General features: G+C 47.2%; 1 protein-coding gene across 3 annotated transcripts in view; it reads left to right on the top strand.

Moving 5' to 3' along the window:
* Dip2b (disco interacting protein 2 homolog B) overlaps nucleotides 1-20579 on the top strand; it is a 188974-nt gene that overhangs the window by 142956 nt on the left and 25439 nt on the right. For all 3 annotated transcript variants that reach the window (XM_052161085.1, XM_052161084.1, XM_052161083.1), the window contains 9 exons: nucleotides 553-667; nucleotides 1732-1871; nucleotides 2577-2713; nucleotides 8881-8961; nucleotides 11332-11459; nucleotides 12947-13061; nucleotides 16230-16431; nucleotides 19328-19437; nucleotides 19562-19642. In XM_052161085.1, coding sequence (XP_052017045.1) covers nucleotides 553-667; nucleotides 1732-1871; nucleotides 2577-2713; nucleotides 8881-8961; nucleotides 11332-11459; nucleotides 12947-13061; nucleotides 16230-16431; nucleotides 19328-19437; nucleotides 19562-19642 — 1109 coding nt within the window. The remainder of the gene's footprint in view (nucleotides 1-552; nucleotides 668-1731; nucleotides 1872-2576; nucleotides 2714-8880; nucleotides 8962-11331; nucleotides 11460-12946; nucleotides 13062-16229; nucleotides 16432-19327; nucleotides 19438-19561; nucleotides 19643-20579) is intronic.

Below are 20579 nucleotides of genomic sequence, written 5' to 3'. Positions count from 1 at the left end.
ACAAAGAAAGGGAATGTGCAAGAAACTTGTAGAGCTCTCACCATGGTGCCTGCAGTTCTGGATAAACACAAAAGGCTGGGTCTCCACTCAGCATTCTCTGGTGAAATTCAGCAGGAAGCTGTTTCTCCTAAGTGAACATACTCATCATCCAGCCTCAAAATGCACATGGAAAACTTATAAAGGAGCCAGAGAGCATCACTAAAGTAGGTGGCACTGCCACCTGTGTGGTGCCCTGGCTACAGTAGGCACTTGAGGAGGGGCTGCTGGATTCCCACCTGGGTGCCTGTTGCCTACAGTGTTGTCTCCAATCTTACTCTGTCCCCTTGGTAGGCACAGCCTTTCTAGGCTGTGGCTGTAGGCACTATCACGGGTGTCTCATAGGCTGGATGAGCATCTGTCAAGACGCCTCACAGGCACTCTAAACTATTTGCATAGAATGAAAGATGTACAGTGTGAGTTCTGACAGATAGACGCACCTTCGACTCTGTCAGCTTCCTGCAGTAAGGAAGATGGTAATCTCAGCTTTCAAGTTGCTCTGTTCTAACTCCGTAGGGTCTGTGTCTTCCTGTGATGCTTTCCTGAGTCTGTTCCAAAGCCACGGACTGAAACCTGAGGCTATCTGTCCATGTGCCACATCTGCAGAGGCCATGACTGTAGCCATCCGAAGGTACTGTTTGCCACTGGGATTCTCTTAATGTCTGGGTGAAATGTGAGAGAGGACTTTTAAATGATTTTCTGCTTCCTAAACCTAAAAGTAATTACTGAGTCCGGTCATCTCAGATGTCTCAGTATATACCGTAACTTCTTGCCAGAACTGTACCTAGACACTAAAGTTCACTTTAATTATTCTTATCTCCTATTTGTGAGGTATTCTTCAGAACCCTTTGTGTCCTTAATTAGAAATAAGCTGATCGTATATTAGATATGACGATCTAGACCTAAACCTTTATTAGTACCCACCAGCACATTCTTTCGTCTTTGCTTTTTTTTCTTTGTTAAAGAAAATTGTCTGGTTGTCTGTTTTAGTCTGTGGACACACAGCCCGGTGGGGGAGGTGCTCTTGAGTGAAGGTCAGAAGAGAGTGTTGGATGTCCTGTTTTGTCCCTCCTGCCCATTCCTCTGAGCTGGGGACTCTCACTGAGGCTTGCACCTAACTAGGCTGCAAACTAACGAGTCCCAGTGACCCCTGTCTTTGCAGCCTTGACCTCGGGCTGTAGGCATCTAGGGGATTCCCAGCTTGGTTTTGGGCACTGGGACCCAAACTCTGATCCTCACGACCCGGAACATGTGTCCCCTCCTCAATGCTGCCATCTCTCCAGCCCTACTCTCCCACTTTTTTTTTCTCTTTTCTTTTTTGGGGGGGACAAGAGTCTCACTGTAGTATAGGCTGGCCTCAAATTTGCCGTGATCCTCCTGCCTCAGCCTCTTAAGTACTAGATCACACCATGAGCAATCATGCCTAGCTTTTTGTTGTTAATGTCTTCAAAATGTACTTCTATGTGTGTGAGCAGGCGTGTGGAGGTCAGAGGACAACCCAGAGGGAGTTGCTTCTCTTCTTCTGCCATGTGGGCCTGGGGATCAAACTCAGGCCATCAAGCCTGCGTGGCAAGTGCTGACACCTGAGCTGTCTCATCAGCCCCTTGTGCTTTCTTATCTTCATTTGTTTGTTTATATTTATTCCTGTTTGTATATACTTGGCTTGATGGTTTGTTTTTCCTTTTCCCATTTTAGGCCTGGGGTTCCAGGGGCTCCTTTGCCAGGAAGAGCCATTCTCTCGATGAATGGACTGAGCTATGGGGTCATACGGGTCAATACTGAGGATAAAAACTCAGCACTGACTGTCCAGGATGTGGGACATGTCATGCCTGGAGGTGAGTCTGGGGTGCCATTGGGATCTCATGAAGTAATGGCGCTGGGATGGGAAGGTGGCCTGGCTGTAGAGAGCCTGCCTGGACCACCCAGACCCTGGTTCCATCCTTTTACACAAAGAGCAGGGGAGCTAGAGGACAGCAGAGATGCTGACAAAACAAGAGGGCCAAACTGGGGGATCCCAGCTCCCGTGCTTGGTCGCAGCACTGCTGCTCTGGTGACTGAGTGCATGTCACCATGTTGGCCCTCACTGAAGCTGTGTGAGGGAGGCTTCAGTCTCAAAGGCTTGCACAGCTGTGCTTTGTCACATGGAGAGGAATGCCAGCAGGGCTCTCACGGTAGTTGTGGAACTAGGAAGGCAGTGTGCTGCTCTCAGGGTTGCACCAGCCCCGCGTACGCTTGTAGTCCTTCCTCCATGCAGCTGTGTAGGAGCTGTATCAGTCAGTACGCTTGTAGTCCTTCCTCCATGCAGCTGTGTAGGAGCTGTGTCAGTCAGTACGCTTGTAGTCCTTCCTCCATGCAGCTGTGTAGGAGCTGTGTCAGTCACCAGGTGGACCTGTCTGCCTCACAGTTCTCTGAAGCACTTCTTTTTGCTGCTCATTGTTTGCTGTTTCAGTTAATGTGCAACTCTTCTGGGTTTGCAAAACAAATTTGTTACTTTGCAAGTTTTCCAGACTCTTCTGTTTTTCCTGTTTTCTGTGCACTAGGCATGATGTGCATTGTGAAACCAGACGGACTTCCTCAGCTCTGCAAGACAGATGAGATTGGAGAAATCTGTGTCAGCTCCAGGACTGGAGGAATGATGTACTTTGGACTTGCTGGCGTGACCAAAAATACATTTGAAGTACGTGATGTTATTTCCCAGTGTGTTCAGTGCTGGCTGACAGCATGGCACTGTTCGGCATGGCTTAGTGGCTGCGAAGGTGTTTTCAGGGCCTGGTACCTAAGGTCAGGTTCTCTTCCACACCTGCCAGCTGCTGTGTGAGCTGCCTAGCCTCATTGAGGTCCTTTATCTTTAAGATATAAGTGACAGCAGGACATGGTGGTGAGTGCATGTAATCACAGCACTTGCAGATTCAAGGCCATCCTGGGCTGCATGATAGGACCTTGTCAAAGCACCAGCACCAGGTATACTGGAGCATGCCTTAAATCACAGCACGAGGGAGGCAGAAGAAGGTAGATCTCTGTGAGATTGAAACCAGCCTGGTCTATAGAGTTCCAGGACAGCCAGGGATACACAGAGAAATCCTGTCTTGAAAAAGTTGGGCCTGGAGAGATGGCTCAGCAAATAAGAGCACTAACTGTTCTTCCAGAGGTTCTGAGTTCAATTCCCAGCAACTACCTGGTGGCTCACAACCATCTGTAATGGTATCGGACGCCCTCTTCTAGTATTTTCTGAAGACAGTGACAGTATACTCATATAAATAAAGTAAATCAATCTTAGCTGGGCGTGGTGGCGCACGCCTGTAATCCCAGCACTCTGGGAAGCAGAGGCAGGTGGATTTCTGAGTTCAAGGCCAGCCTGGTCTACAGAGTAAGTTCCAGGACAGCCAGGACTACACAGAGAAACCCTGTCTTTAAAAAAAACAAAACAAATCCCCCCCCAAAAAAATATTTTAAAAAATATTAAAAAAAAAAAAAAAAAAAGAAAGTTAAGAGCACTGACTGCTCTTCCGAAGGTCCTGAGTTCAAATCCCAGCAACCACATGGTAGCTCACAGCCATCTGTGGTAGAATCTGATGCCCTCTTCTGGTGCGTCTGGAGAGAGCAATAGTGAACTCATATATATAAAATAAATAAATAAATAAGTAAGTAAACAAATAAATCTTTTTTTAAAAAAGGCTTACAGAGATTTACTTGAGGGGATTTACCATTGTTAAAGCTCTTTAAGTCCAAGATTTTGACGTTGAGAGTATTGTGACAACTGTACTTGCCGTGTAAGGTCACTGTTAATGACGTAGAGCTGGACACTGGGGAAGCTCCTGCCGTGTACGCAGGAGAGCCCAGGCTGAAATCTCCAGAAGCCAGACATGCACAGCAGCTACTGTAACCCCCAGGCAAGCTGCTCAGGTAACCTGCAGACTTAGCAGGCTTTGGGATCAATAGAAAAGGTACCTTAGTGAAGAAGACACCCAGCATAGACTATGAGCCTTCACACACATGCATGCACACACATGCATGCACACACATGCATGCACACACTTACAGGACTTAACTTTTTGCAGGGGTCAGATTGTTCCTCAAGCAGATACTTACTGAGTCCTCTCTGTTCCAGACCGCTCTGTGGGAGGGGGCTCTATCAGCACAAATGGGGCAGTAAGTGACGCTTGTGCTCTAGTGAGGCTCTCAGCACACAGTGCACTGCCTCCCTCCAGGCACTCTGCTTCCCAAGCTAAGCTGGAATGAGAAGCTGACCTGGTGAGCCCGCAGATTAGAACTGGAGGGTAATTGTTGGTGAACCTTTTCAGGACCAGAGAAGTCCTGTTGGATTACGGCTGCTTACACTAGCTGGAGCTAATGGCACTGCTGACTCTCAGCTCTTTGAATTGCTCTTTCTGTAACAGACTCATGTAGGTTTCTCAAGATGGTAGGACAGCGTAGATTAGCGCTGTGTCTCAACTGTTCTATTTGGAGATAAGTGCATGTGATTGTGCACTGGCCATAAGTGGCAACATGTGCCTTAGCATGACGGTGCATTGTGTGATCTGTCAGGTGCTGCCTGAAGGAGGCTAAGGACCGGGCTGACCGTCCTCTAAACCTAAAGCAGCAAAGATGCATCACCAATGTCTCTGTCCTCAGAGTAGTTACTCTTCACTTGGTGTGAACAGATGCTTGTATAAGCTTCCAGGCGGTATGCCTCACAAGTACGTACCAGTCTCTTGGTTAACTAGCTTGTTTAATCGTTGTCCGTTTTAGTATCTCAGTCTCCCCACTCACTCTCTTCCCCTCTTCCCACGCTGGGCATTCGGCAGAAGGCCTTGTGCATCTGAGTGTACACTGCTGTTCACTCAGGAGCTGCCTCCTCCACCCCTGGGCTTCCTTCTTTAAAATTGTTTTGAGGTAAGATCTCACTCTGTATCCCAGGCTGGCCCCAAACTACTCTTGGCAATTCTCCTGCCTCTGCCTTCTGAATTACTGGGCTTATAGCTATGAACCACCATACCCAGTTTCTGTTTCTAAAGAGATTTTATTTTAAACGTTTCTTTGTTCACTTATTTACTTAGAGTGTGTGTGTGTGTGTGTGTGTGTGTGTGTGTGTGTGTGTGTGTGTGTATGTGTGTGTGTGTATAGGTCAGAGGATAGCCCTTTAGGGATTTTTTTTTCTCTCCTACCATGTGGTTCTAGGGATTGAACTCGGGTCATCAGACATAGTAGCAAGTGCTATAACCCACTGAATCACTTGCTGGCCCCTGCCTATCGTACTGAAAATAAGATGCTTGCTGTTCGAGACTGGGTCTTACTGAGTAGTCTACCTTGGATTTGCCCTCCTCATGCCTCAGCCTCTTGAGAAGCTGGTGTTATAGGTCAATTCACTATATCTCACTTCAGGCAGAATTGTATTATTGTGTTTGTAAATGAGATGGGATGTGAGGTGGGGAGGGAGAGGAAGAGAGAGAGTGCTATTGCTGCTTGCATACAGAGGTCAGAGGACAACGCCTGAGAGTCCCTTGTTGTCTCCATTTTGATTTAATATGAAAATTATTTATATGTATAGGTGTTTTGCCTGCATCTATGTCCATGCACCATGGTGCATGCTTGCTTCCCTTAGAGGCCAGAAGAGGGGGTTGGAACCCCTAGAATGGAGTTACAAATAGCTGTGAGCTACCGTGTTGGGGATCAAACCCAGGTCTTCCACAAGATCAGCTGGTACTCTGAACCCTTGAGCCGTCTCTCCAGCCCCTACTTGCACTTTGTTAGACAGGGTCTCTCTTGTTGTTTCTGCTGCAGTGTTTCTTTCAGGCCAGCTTGCCACATGGACTCTGTGGTCCTATCTCTGCCTCCTGTCTCGCTGTCAGAGTGCTGGGGTCACAGGTGTGAGGCTAGCCTGGCTCTGTAGGCTATGCAGAGCTCAGATCTTTGGTCCTGCAGGGCAGTACTTTCACCCATAAACCATCACTCAGGCCCTCAGGCAGCATTTGCAGATAATACCTACTTATTAACTTTCTCAGAAGACAGCTGCTAGCCTGGAAACTCCCAGTGTTTGGTGGCGATTGAGTACTAGGCAAGCGCCAGGTGTGACGGTGCTGCTGCCGTGCTGCCCAGCCACGAAAACATTTTCTGCATCCAGTGTAAGTGTAGTGATGGCAATGTGAGATGGACCCTCACCTGGAAAGGAGGAGATAGGCGGGTGGGCGAGACGGCTCAGCAGGACAAGGTACCCAGGAGCGAGCCTAATAAGGGGCTTCAGTGCCCACCACAGAGCAGATGAGGAGAGCCCCCCCCAGTTGTTTTCAGGCCTTTATAAGAATGCCATGGCATACATGCACCCCCCCACACATGTCTACACATATAAACCAAATAATAAAAAAGGTCTAAGGCATAAACACTACTTTCTTTGTTTTATAAATTTAATCAGTATTTTACTAAAGTCTGATATTTAAATTCTGAGAGTTTTCCAAAGTAGTTAATATTTTACTAGGACAGAAACATAGTAATAATAAATTAGAAAATTAATAGATGTATTTTTAAAAAATAAGCTGGAAAGACTGGGGAGATGGCTTGGTGGTTAGCAGCACTTGCAGAGGACTGGGCTTTGTTTCCCAGTGTTGAGACAGTAGCTCCCAGTTACCAGGAACTGGAGTTCTAGGATATCCAGGGCCTTCATTTTGGCCTTTGTGGAGAGTGCCAGGGAGAGTGACGATGGATGGATGGACAGACAGATGGACAGACGGGTGGATGGATGGACGGACGGATGGAGCACATGATGAATGAGAGAGAGAGAAAAAAAGAAAGAGAAAGAGAGAGGTGGGGCTGGAGAGATGGCTCAGTGGTGGGTTCAATTCCCAACACCCAAGTGGCTGCTCACAATCATCTGCAACTCCAGGCCCAGAAGGATATATACATGTAGGCAAAATACCCATAAATGTAAATTTAAAAAAATTAAATTTAAAGGACAAAAAAATCAAGAAGGAATAAAAAAACCCAGGATATTTGATAAATAATCTATTTTCTATACATACTCATATACATACAGAACTAGATAGTAAAGAAAAAGGCAGTTTGGCCAGGCGGTGGCGGCGCACGCCTGTAATCCCAGCACTCTGGGAGGCAGAGGCAGGCAGATTTCTGAGTTCGAGGCCAGCCTGGTCTACAGAGTGAGTTCCAGGACAGCCAGGGCTACACAGAGAAACCCTGTCTCAAAAAAACCAAAAAAAAAAGAAAAGAGAGAGAGAGAGAGAGAAAGAGAGAGAGAGGGAGAGGGAGAGGGAGGGAGGGAGGGAAGAAGGAAGGAAGAAGGAAGGAAGGAAGGAAGGAAGGAAGGAAGGAGAGAGAGAGAGAGAGAGAGAGAGAGAGAGAGAGAGAGAGAGAGAGAGAGAGAAAGACATTTAACTTGAGGAAATACAGTTTAAGTCATGATGGAATGTCTGGGTTTTTGTTCCATTTCCCCACAAGATTAGCAACATTTGCACACTGATAATACATGGCGCTAGCTCTCATACAGGGAAAATGGAAATTCTTGCCCGACAGCCATGGAGTCTGTGTTGATTTGTAGCATTTGTGTGGGACACATACCCTGTCACACTTACAGACCCATCTTAGCTCTAGACAATGGTGGAAACACATACAGTACTCATCGTGAACGCACGGCTTGCCACTGAGTTATCAGGACCGCCCTGTTGAGACAGACTTCGTTGTCATCACTAGCATGTCCTAGTGCAGCCCCGGATCAGACACTGTGCGCCCCTCTCCAGTCTGTTCATATTGCTTTACCTTTACTCATGCCCAAGAGGAGGCTTTGAGAACCCTGTTTATAGCTGAAAAGAACCTGAGGCTCAGGGCTGCCAGTAGACTACAGAACCACAATCAACTCTCAGGACTTTATTACCCTCTGTCCTGTGAAGTGTTCTGCTGTACAAACACGGCCTAGATCAGTCATTACCTGATGGGGAAACTATCCAAGATATATGGTCAAGGTCTGGTAGTGAAAAAGGCAGACAGACAAAAGTGTAATTGTGATCCCTCTTTTAAATTTTTTTAATTGTGTATATATATAATATATACCTTTGTATGTGTGATTATGCATACGACCTCTGACCCTTGTTTATGTTTGTCAGACAGTGGCTGGCGAGGACATCCTGGCCATCCTGCCATCCATCCCCCCACCCCCATCCCTGCTTTCCTGGGTGCTTGGGATCAGGCTTGCGCAGGAGCCTGTTCCATGACCCTGTTTTAACATACTTAGTTGTTATATTAATCTGTGTATCTCGTGAGATGACCCAGTGGGTGAGGGCACTTCATATGCTCCCTGATGTGTGCTGCCCACAGTCCACATGGGGAAGGAGAGAACTGATCCCTGCATTTGCCCTCTGACCTCCACAAGCATGTAGAGGCACAATGCTTCAGTGACACAAACACAAATAGACGTTATTAAATATTTAACTCTGAGTATATATATATTTTTAAAATTCTGGAGAGATAAACACTGAACTGGGTGAGATTCCTGGATTTGTTGCAGATTATGCCTTCCAATAAGCATACTACATATATTTATTATATAGAAACATATAAATAATTCTATTTGGGGGTTAGTTGGTTGTTTTTAGAGATAGGGTCTCACTATGACATCTTGGCCAGCCTGGAGTTTGCAGTGTAGACCTGGCTGGCCTCCAACTCACAGAGTTCTACGTGCCTGTCTCCTGAGTGCTGGAATTAAAGGCTTGTACCAACCATGCCCTGTTCAATTAGAATATATTACTTGTAGTTTTTTCTTCTAAGTAAGACTTTTTAAAAATCAGATACATTTTTTTAAAACCTAGTCAAGGTTTTCACCTTTTTCCTTTTGCCTTTTAGGTGATTCCAGTGACTTCGTCGGGCTCTCCTATAGGGGATGTTCCCTTCATCCGGTCAGGATTGCTAGGATTTGTCGGGCCCGTAAGTGACAATTTCCTGTTGATTTTGCTGCATGTGATCTAAAAGCATTTGAACTTTAATTCACAGAACTGAACAGATTCTGAGTAGTTGAAGGGTGTCACCGGCCCTTCCCCCCACACCCCACCCACAGTCAGGGTTTCTCTGTATAGCCCTCGCTGTCCTAGAACTCACTCTGTAGACCCGGCTGGCCTGGAACTAAAAATTTCGCCTACCTCTGCCTCCCAAGTGCTGAGATTAAAAAGGCGTGTGCCACCACCGCTCTTTAACAATAATCAAAAACACTCATCCTCCCGTTTCTTTATTTAGACGGTCTCACTACAGAGTCCTGGCTGGGTTGGAACTCATGGAGATCCTCACCTCAGCCTCCCAAGTGCTGGGAGGAAAGACTGTGTGCACCGCTCCTCCAGGCCCTTATCTGCTGTTCAGCTGATTGTGTGGGACTGTCACAGGAATGAGATAATGGTTTTCCTTTGTTGCCTAAGTTTCTATGACTCTTAAAGACCAAGGCTTTATATGTATCTGGTATTTTTCAGCTTTTTACTTATTCTTAACTACTTTTCTTGATTTTTCTTAACATGCTGTGAGATGTTAAGAGTTCGAGAAAAGGCTACTTTGTAACCAAGGGAAACTGAGTAGGGAATGTGTACAGTATTTTCTTATATATTATCAACAGTGCCCACCCTGTGTCATTGTAAATTCTTAGAAAATAATTTGTTACGTGGCAAGTGCTACTTACAGGTACCAGCCCTACAGAGACGCCCCGAAACTGTGTTTTCAGCAGGAGCACAGTGAGCTTGAGGAACCTATGAAGGCAGCGGAGCCGGGCCATGAAGGCCAGTGGGTAATCGCTGTCCCATCAGCTCATGCCCCCCATCTGTCGCTGGCTCCTTCCTGCCCCTCTCCTTCTCCTACCCGCTCAGCTCACAGGAGAACATACAACACTGAGCTCTTAGACACTGCAGTCAGACTCAGCACTCAAGTGCCCCAGTCCGGCTTGCTGCGCTGCTTTGCCGTTGAGGTCCAGGACCCAGCTTCAGCCATCTGTCTGAAACAGATAGACTGTTGTCCCCTCTGAATGGTCCCCTAAACCCCATGTAAAGGTTCTGGTTGTGTCTGGTTTGAACTAGTCCCATTGTGAGATCTAGCTGGAAATGCCCTGTCAGTTAAACAGCCTCACTGTGAAAGATTGGAGAGGCTGGCATCCCTTTCTCTATTTAAGGATTTGTTTTTATTATGTTAACTGTATGTGCGAGTCTACATGCATAGCAGTGTGAGATGCCCAGGAGTTGGAGCTACAGGAGTTGTGAGCCACCGGACATGGTGCTGGAAACCACCCTCACTCAGGTCTTCTGCAAGACCAGAACATTCCCTTAACCACCGAGCCTCCTTTTCTCCATTTAACAGTAACAGACTGTTAGAAGTGTCTCCCCTCTGGCACTGTGGGTAGACCGGCAGCTTCCTGTGCATTGATAGTCTGCCTTTCTGGCTTAGCCACACACTGTGCTCAGCAAGTAAAGGGTGACATTCTCATGGAGATAACTGCTGACTCACTGAGGACCTGTGAAGGGCTGTGGGCCCAGTGGCCTGCTGCTCTGTTGTCCTGGGGAGAAAACCTGCAGCTCTGAGACCTTGGGTATCTGTTTCTGATCTTGCCAATGGAAACAAGATGTTTCCCTTTCATGCTCAAAGCAACTCTTCACATACTGAGACCATTTGCTTGCTCTAATTCCAGTCGTAAATAAAGTAAGGTTTTCTCCTTGGTATTCACCCTGTGACTACTCCAAAGATGAACTAATACATACCTGTGGCTGGGAAAGTGAACTATGTGTGATCACAGTTTCTTTCCTGTGAGATTGAGATTTTCCCCTAAGAATAAATATGAACGAATTAAGCCGGGCTGTGGTGGTGCACACCTTTAATCCCAGCACTTGGGAGGCAGAGGCAGGCGGATTTCTGAGTTCGAGGCCAGCCTGGTCTACCCCTAAGACCCACTGGGTGGAAGGAGAGAACAATTCCTGCGAGTTGTCCTCTGCCTCACAGTGGGCAGTGGCCTGCCTGTACCCACCCACACACATGCACACCAGATACAGTGTGCCTTTTTAAAAGACCTCAGTGGCATTAAGATGCTACTTTTTCACTAATCATAAAGGGCTTTTTTTTTATTTATTTAAATGAAATCCATAAACTATGACATTTTCTTTCATATAAACACATTTCTGTGGTATTGGGAATTGAACTGTGTACATGCTTCACAGATGTCTTTCTTAGTGTTTTGTTTTGCTTTAATGACATTTTCATAATAGCAGGAAATGTAAGGTGTCTGTTTCCGTTAAACTGCAGAAGTGAAGGTAAATCATTGCTAACTTTCAGGGTAGCTTGGTGTTCGTGGTTGGAAAAATGGACGGGTTACTCATGGTCAGCGGCCGAAGACATAACGCTGACGACATCGTTGCCACTGGTCTGGCGGTGGAGTCGATAAAGACTGTCTACCGTGGGAGGTGAGTGCTCTGAGCCCCACGGCACCACTCTTCTGTGGGTTCCTCCAAGTTCTTAGGTTGGCTTGACTCAGAATGGCGAGCCTGGCTTTAACCCATTCTGCAGCGTTGGCTCTCTAAGGGCCGAGGAATGTCTGAAGACAGGAGAGTCCCAGGATAAATCATTCCCTTTCCCATTTCTTCAGAGATGCGCTGTCCAGGCTAGTGCAGGTGGCTGCCACCCTGAACAAGAGCAACCTAAGAAGCTTTTCTCTGGTTTCCAACTGAATTGTTGTGTTTCTATGTGGAAACTGACATGGCAGCTAAGTGCTGGAATTCTGGGTCCTGTGAACCAGGGCAGGCCTTCTCCTGTGCTTATTCATGCAAGGAAAGCTCTCCCAGCAGTTGTAGACGGGTGTCTGTTAGGATTATTTTGCTTTGTTATGCGTGGGAACGTCTTCATACACCTGTATGCTGTGCTTGGAGCACATGCCTCGTTCTCCCTACTCTGCTGGCCGTAGTTATGTAAGAAGGGAAGATCTGAAGACGACACAGAAAAAAACAGCTCCTGCGTTATATGATTGTGAAGTTGTGTCCCTGTGTGCAGCACAGTGCCTAGCACGCAGTCAGCAACCTGGGAAGCTGGTAAATGGGCATCGTTGGCTCTCAGTTGTTCCCGTCTTCCTGCATTCAGTCAGCAGATCCTCCCTGTGTGCCGGCCTCACTGCTTTTGGGGTACTTTGGCAGTGAACAAAGCAGGCTATGTTCCATTTTTAATGACAAACACAGAAGTCAGACAAACGGTAACATGGCGCATGAGAGGGTCGTGAGTGCTGTGGAGTGAACACATGAGGTGGTCTGGGAACGCCTCACTAGTAAGGGGACATTTGAGCGGAGACCTCCCTCAGGTCCACTCCCATCCCTCCTCTCTTGGTCTCCCTCGCCCGCCCTGCTCGCGTCTGACTCGCTCCACTCTCTGCTTCACCACTCTGCTCCAGGCACACTGGCCTTCTCGCTGTTCCTCAAACCTGCCAAGCTCGTCCCTACCTCAGAACCTTTCCGCTTTCCGTTCCTTCTGCCCGGAATCCTCTTCCTCCAGATCTTCGCGTGGCTCGCGTCCTCACCTCATTCAGGTCTCTGCTCCAGTGTCCACTCCCCAGGGAGGCGCTCCCCCAAGCACCCATAGCCTACTCCACTGGCCCTACCCAGGTGCTTCCTGGTGCTTATCACAACATGGCTTCATTGACTGTGTGTTGGTTCATTCTGTCTCTGACACATAAGCGCCACAAAGCCAGGAAGTGTGTCTTGTTTGCCACTGTGGTACTTGGTCCGTGCTTTTTGGTTTTATTCTCAATGACTTTGCCCTGACTTGGTGGTGGTGACTGCACATTTTCTTTCTGCTGCTCACGTCTGGGTGGTGTGGGCAGGATGGCTCCTCTTTGATTCCGACTAAGGAAAGCAAATAGGATGGTTCTGAAGGGAGACTGATGTGTTTGATCTGTCTCTCTTAGAATTGCTGTGTTTTCTGTGTCTGTGTTTTATGATGAGCGCATTGTGGTGGTGGCAGAACAAAGGCCTGATGCATCTGAGGAAGACAGCTTCCAGTGGATGAGCCGTGTGCTGCAGGTGAGTTCCTGTCTGCACTGGGTCACCGGTGGCCGCCACTGCAGGCTACCAGATAGACTGTCATTAAAGATTATGTTTGAGCCTAGAGTGATGGTACACACCTTTAATCCAGCACTCAGGAGGCAGGAAGAAACAGATCTCTGAGTCTGAGGCTAGCCTTGTCTATAGAGTGAGTTCTAGGACAGCCATGGCTACACTGAGAAAACCTGTCTCAAACAACAACAAATATAAATATATATATATACACACACACATATACATATACATACAAATACATATGATTTTATATGTTTACAGTGAAATATGTTCATGTCCACTCTCCTTCCCCATCCTCCAACTTTTCTTATACCCAGTAACTACCTTGGTTTTTTTTCCCCTTGCCAATTATTGTACAAAGTCAGCTAGCCCCATTTCTCCCAGTGGACTAAATAGATTTGTCTGCTCAAGTTGCCTAGAAATTCAGCTGGCTTGCTCGACTAACTCTCTCACGCCTATGAAGATTATTGCTCCCTGTGTGTGGTGCGCGTCTGAAAGTGACCGATGGGCTGCCTTGGTCCTGCCACACCTTGCAGGTGGAGATCCTAGAACACAAAAATGTTTCTCTTTATGCAAGGAGCCTTTCTGGGGACTTAGAGGAGTGGGTTGGATGAGCCACTGGGGCAGGCGGAAGACTGGGGTTCAGGGTTGAGAAAGTGTTTTTAGTGGATACAAGCTGGAGGAGTAAAGGAGTCTGGTCTCCACCCAGCATCACTAGCAGCAGTCTCTTTACCACAATGTACATAGACGCGCATGGCTGCACTCCAGAGCTGCGTTCCTGACCTGTGAAGAGGACAGAGTCCTCCAGAAACAGTGGGTTGAGTGAGGCTCTGTGGAAACACACAGCACCTGCATCTGTAAGCAGTGTTGATTCTTACTAATGTAGAAGCCGTGATGAGACCATGCAGGCTGAGACTTCTCTGCTCAGCCCCAGACCTGAGAACTATGCAGCATGCAGCATGTAGAATCCAGAAGTATTTGCCGACTAAGTGCACAGTCCAGAATAAGCTGTACTGCCTCCCCATGACAACTCCCGTGCTATTGGACACATGCCCTGGGACTGGGACTTTTCTGCTTATAGGGCACTTGGACTTGTTAGTGGTCACTTCTAACACAAACGTGAGAAACAGTGCTAGAAAATGACAGATTCCGCTGGGCATGGTGTTGCACGCCTGTAATCCCAGCACTTGGGAGGCAGAGGCAGGCGGATTTCTGAGTTCCAGGACAGCCAGGGCTACACAGAGAAACCCTGTCTCGAAAAACCATAAATGAATGAATGAATGAATAAATAAATAAATGAATGAATGAATGAAAAAGAAAATGTCAGATTCCTTTCCACTCTGAGTACATGGCAATGAATGGTTAGCTACTGTGCAGATGGCTGTTGTACAAAACGAAGGGAACTGGGTATAGTAGCACGTGCCTTTTATAGCACTACTCTGGAGGCAGAGGCAGGCAGATCTCTGTGAATTGAGGTGAGTTCCAGGCCAGTGAGGGCTACATAAAGAGACCCTGACTCGGAAAACCTCAGAGGACAAAATCTGAATATAAATTAGACCAAAAATATTTCTGAAGACTGTGGGACTGGACTGGAACTGGACTGGTATCTGGTTATCTGAAAGCTAGCTAAGAGACAAACATGCAGATTCGTTTTAGCCAAATGGGACAGTAGATGCTATAATCCCAACACTTGGAAGGAAGAGGTTGGGGAATTTAGCATTCAGAGCCACCATTATGGGCTGCATAGTAAATCTCTGTCACAAAGAAGCAATGGTAAGGGGCTGGAGAAAGGGGTCATCTGATCAGAGCACTGACTGCTGCTCCAGAGGGCCTAGGTGTGTACCCCAGCTCCCACGACAGTCTGTAACTGCAGTGTTACATGTGTGCGGGCACAACATTCATGTATATTAAATAATAATCGTAATTTTTTTAACTAGGAAGAAGTGTTTTCATGGCACATACATCCAAACACAAACCTACTTATGCTATTCAGAAGTTCTTGAGTGCTGGGCAGTAGTGGCGCACGCCTGTAATCCCAGCACCCTGGAAAGCAGAGGCAGGTGGATTTCTGAGTTCGAGGCCAGCCTGGTCTACAGAGTGAAGCCCTGTGTCAAAAAAAAGCACAAATCCAAAAAAAAAACAAAAAAAAAAAAGTTCTTGAGCACAAGGGCAAAGTTCACACACAACCCAGAAAGTGGCTACAGAAACTTAACCAAAATCCTATGGACCGTCATTTTAGGTTCAGAAGGTGGCCCACGCCTGTAACCCTAGCCTGTCTACTCGGGAATGGCAGCAGTCCTTTTGGACTCTTGCCTCAGGCTCCCAGTGGAGGCTGTGGACATTGTGACACCATCACAGCCATCCACATAAGAGATCCTTTTTTCCCCTCAATTCTATAATTTTATTTGACATTCAGCAGGTTAGTTCTTGTCCCAATTGACTGTAGATTTTTTTTTTAAGATTTATTTATTGTATATATGTGAGTACACCCCAGAAGAGGGCATTGAATTCCATCACAGATGGATGTGAGCCACCATATGGTTGCTGGGAATTGAACTCAGGACCTCTGGTAGAGCAGCCAGTGTCCTTAACCGCTGAGCCATCTCTCCTGCCCTGTAGATTGTTTTAAATGTGGTAAGAGGTACGAGTTGCCAACACAAAGAGCTTGTCTGTGACTTCTCACCCTCATTACAGTTTCCGGACAAATATACAAGAGACAATATGGAACACTCCTTGTTCCTTTGCTTCATCACACATTTCCGCGTTCCTCGGAGGGCCCGCCTGTGCCTCTCGAAGCCCACTCCATGGATGCCCTTGTGAATGTTGATAGTGCATTCTTGGGTTGTGTCTTTGATGGCAGAATAGCCCTTCTTTTTGCTACCCTTCCTTACCGGAACCATTCTGCCAGGCTCACATTTGAAAGAAAGGGCTCAAAGGATTTTGGGAAGGAAAACCAGGTGGCAAGTATCATTTCCAGGTAGCAGCAGGGTGGAGAAAGAAGGTATGGGTAGGACATGTGAGAACATAATGCTGTACCAGACTTCTGTCCTGGGATGCACCAAGGAAACGCACTGTGGCTCAACAGTGGCTTGTCAGCGCATCTCACTGGATGTCTCTCTCTGTGTTTTCCAGGCAATTGACAGCATCCATCAAGTCGGTGTGTACTGTCTTGCCCTGGTGCCAGCCAACACATTACCAAAAACCCCACTAGGAGGAATCCATATATCCCAGACAAAACAACTCTTTCTGGAGGGTTCTCTACACCCGTGTAATATCCTCATGTGCCCACATACATGTGTGACAAACTTGCCAAAGCCCCGACAAAAGCAACCAGGTAATAATGTGGCTCCTAGCTGCCATCACAGTGCAGCTTCCAGAAGCCAGCCTTTCAGTGTGTAGTGTGTGGGCGTAGACTCAGCAAAACTGATAATACAAGAACAGAAGAATTTGACCAACAGCCAGCAAGACTGCTGCAGGGTGAGAGGGCACTCTGCTGTGGCTGCGGTTTCTCCTCTTCTGAGTGGTCTGCACCATGATCACAGCCCCCTGGGACAAAGAAAAAGCCACATGGCTTATTAGTGCAGAGCTGAGACTGGAGCTCTTGGCGTCAATTGTAGCATATTGGTTTGCTGTGGGAATCCCATGCCTAGCATTTCCCCCCATTCCTTCGTGGCTGCTGAAGTCTGGTGTGGGCCTGTGGGGGACAGACGTTCCTAGGTTATAGATAGAAGATAAACAGCATGCTCTGTGTTTGCCATTTCAGGTATAAAGCAACAGAATACAGACTTAGAAAATTAAAATTACACAAATCCCCTTCTTGCCTGATGTCTGACCAGACACACATTCCAGGGCTGAGAGAGAGCCAAGGCACCTGGTGACCAGTCCTGCTCAAATGTATGCTAACCCACTTGGGGGTGGTGGGCACACCTACAGTCGCTGTACTTGGAAGGCAGAGGCAGGCATATCTGTGAGTTCAAGACCAGGTTGGTCTATAGAGTAAGTTCCAGGCCAGCCAGGGCTACACAGTGAGAACCTGTCTCAATGAAAGAGAGAGGGAAGGGACTTAGAATTGGCCTCACTAACTTGTGCTGTCATCTTTCTATTGTAAGAGAAGGTAATGAGGAGTCTGGTTAGCTTCCCATGTCCCTGGAAACATCAGAGCTTGGATCCAGCCTCTCCAGGTACCCTGGGCCTTCAGATGCATTGAGAAAAGAATGAAACCAAAAGTGTGACTTTTGTATGCACTCTGCATGGTGACCTTGCTGAAAGGTGACCAGCACGTGCAGGGATGCAGGGATGCCACCGAGGTGAGCCCATGACTCCTCTGCAGCTGATGCTGTGAAGATGCCCATACAGTGTGCTTGTTGAGTCCCAGAGTCCAGTCACACCACTTGGACAGACTGTTGTCACCTCAACTACCATATTGTAGCAACAGTGGGTTCCGCTCTGCTAGTGGGAACAGACTGTTTATGGAGGCTAGCATTCTGCTTAGTGAGCTTCTCCACTGGCTCTTGATTGTCGGGGCCACTGTTCTAAAGTCTGAGTCAGGATGTGGAAGTGGCGGCTGGAGAGATGGCTCAGCATCAAGAGTCTTTCTGCTCTTCTAGAGGGTGTTGAGAACATTACCTGCACAGGCACTTGGTATACATGGCATGCATGTGGTGTGGGGTGTGGCTAGCTGGGAGAGTGTGGGTTTAGCATGTTTCAATCCCCAGCACTGAAGAAATACAAAAAAGTACAAATGTGTCTCCATCTTAAGTCTCATTGCTTATGTTACAATGTTAAAAGCTAAACGTTATGGAATATATTTACTGTTAAATATCCTACCTTTATCTACTGTGAGTAACTCATAGTTTGAGAATGGTATAGTGCTGTGGTCTTGAGACAGGATCTAGCTATGTCACCTGGCCGCCTTAGCCTCATGCTCAGCCTGTTTTCGGCTTCCCCAGTGCCAGATTTCAGATGCTCCATCATTTTCAGGGGCAACGATGTTTAAATGAAATGTCACATTAGAGTAGATGACTTTAAAATGTTCTTAGAGGTACAGAAGACTTTAATTTTTTCCTGTAAATTTATTTTTGTGTGTATTTCTGTCTGCTTTTGTGCCTGTATCACATGAGTGCAATGCCCAAGGTATCCAGAAGAGGGCATAGAATTCCCTGGAACTGGGTTGCAAGTGGTTGTGAGTTGAGCTATTGGTGCTGGAAATTGAACACAGGCCCTGAGAGGGCAACAGGTGCCCCTCCTGAGGCCCAGCTCAGCAGCCTCCAGCGCTGCTTGCTCTGGGACTGCCTTCTGAGGCACCGGGGGCTGTGCCCGAGAGCAGAGCTATTTGAGAAGGCAGCACTGATGACAGCTAGAGACAGAAGGGTGGGGCTGAGGCTTGTGTGCACCACGCCTGGGAATTTGCTTTTTAAAAAGTGAGCTGAGTGACATTTTCTACCTATTGCAGTATATTTAAGAACGTGCAGATGCGGGCAGGTGAAATGCAGTATATTTAAGAACGCGCAGATGTGCGTGAGTGAAATGCAGTATATTTAAGAACGCGCAAATGCGCGCGAGTGAAAGAATTGCGTCTTAAGCACCATCGTTGCTCAGAATCTAGCTGGCCACAGGCTGCTTTGTGGGGACTTTTCCCCACTGACTATAAAGTAGACTGCATACCTCATGGCCCTCTACCCATACTGTTTCAACACCTTCCCCAAAAGAAACCGGAAACTTTCCTCACTTGGATATTCCAGCTGACTTTTTCACTCCAAAAGCAAGTCAAGGTTCTGCATGACATTTGAGTGCCTTATTTTAACACATAGATGATTAAAGGCATGTGCCCCCTCCCAGTCTCAGTTTACTTTTAATAAAATACTTCTCACATCCCCTTTAAAGTATGCATGACATTCTCTATCGCTCTAGTGCTGTGTTAATTGGAACAAATAAAAGCCGTTTGTAGGAGTGAGCGGACCTGCAGATGCTGAAGTAAAACTGTCTCTCTTTAGACTCAGCCGCTGCCTGTGCCCTTCCAGCTCTCCTGGGAGCCTGTTTTATCTTTCTCCAGTCCTTCCCACTGCCCTGCTTTGTCCACAGTGTGTACATATTGGTACCTCTTTTACTGGAATGCAGGCTCTTCGTCATTGCTGAATGAACTTTTGAACCAGTTTGGGCCAGTCCGGAAATGCTTTGGAAGTGTGTAACTTGAATCACCGTTCTCAGGTTGGCTTTGTTTGGGTTTACAGGTGTAGGCCCTGCTTCTGTGATGGTTGGGAATCTGGTTGCTGGTAAACGCATCGCACAGGCTGCCGGAAGGGACCTGGGCCAAATAGAGGAGAATGATCTGGTGAGGAAGGTAAGTTCCAGACAGCCAGACTCGTCCCCATTGAACAGGACACACCTCAAAGTGCAGTGTGAACTTTTATGTGAGTCTTTGAGACTTGCTGACCTGAGTCCTTTCTTCTGCTTTGTGATTTTAGCACCAGTTCCTGGCGGAGATTTTGCAGTGGCGAGCCCAGGCAACTCCTGACCATGTCCTCTTCATGCTGTTAAATGCCAAGGTATTAAAATCACTTGCAGGATTGTGGAGTGGTTGTACAGCATGGACAAGGCCCCGGGTTCAACTCCAAACCACATAACTAGGAATAGTAATGGATGCCTGCAATCCCAACACTTGGGAGGTAGAAGCAGAAAAATTTGAAGTTAAAGATCATCCTCAAACTACACAGCCTAGGCCAGCCTGTTAATCAGACTTGTCTCAAAACTGACAAAGAATAGAGTAATTTATGTATATTAAGAAAGAAACCACCGGGCGGTGGTGGCGCATGCCTGTAATCCCAGCACTCTGGGAGGCAGAGGCAGGTGGATTTCTGAGTTCGAGGCCAGACTGGTCTACAGAGTGAGTTCCAGGACAGCCAGGGCTACACAGAGAAACCCTGTCTCTAAAAAACCAAATCCAAAAAAACCAAAAAAAAAAAAAGAAAGAAAGAAAGAAACCTTAGCTGGGCGGTGGTGGTCCACACCTTTAATCCCAGTAAGAGGCAAAGGAGTGCCAATCTCTGTTTGAGGCTAGCCTGGTCTCCAGAGTGAGTTCCAGTACAGCCTTGCCTACACAGAGAAACCCTGTCTCGAAAAAGCAAAGAAAGAAAAAGGAAGGAAAGAAGGATAGTGTCTGCATTGGGGTTTCTATTCCTGCACAAACATCATGACCAAGAAGCAAGTTGGGGAGGAAAGGATTTGTTCAGCTTATACTTCCACGTTGCAGTTCATCACTAAAGGAAGTCAGGACTGGAACTCAAGCAGGTCAGGAAGCAGGAGCTGATGCAGAGGCCACGGAGGGATGTTCCTTACTGGCTTGCTTCCGCTGGCTTGCTCAGCTCTATTTCTTATAGAACCCAGGACCACCAGCCCAGGGATGGCACCATCCACAAGGGGCCCTCCCACCCTTGATCACTAATTGAGAAAATGTCTTATAGCTGGATCTCATGGAGGCATTTC

The sequence above is a fragment of the Apodemus sylvaticus genome, chromosome 17, assembly GCF_947179515.1.
Source record: "Apodemus sylvaticus chromosome 17, mApoSyl1.1, whole genome shotgun sequence".
In the NCBI taxonomy this organism is placed as follows: domain Eukaryota; kingdom Metazoa; phylum Chordata; class Mammalia; order Rodentia; family Muridae; genus Apodemus; species Apodemus sylvaticus.
The sequence above is the reverse complement of the archived record's forward strand: the minus strand, read 5'-3'. Positions and strand labels throughout refer to the sequence as shown.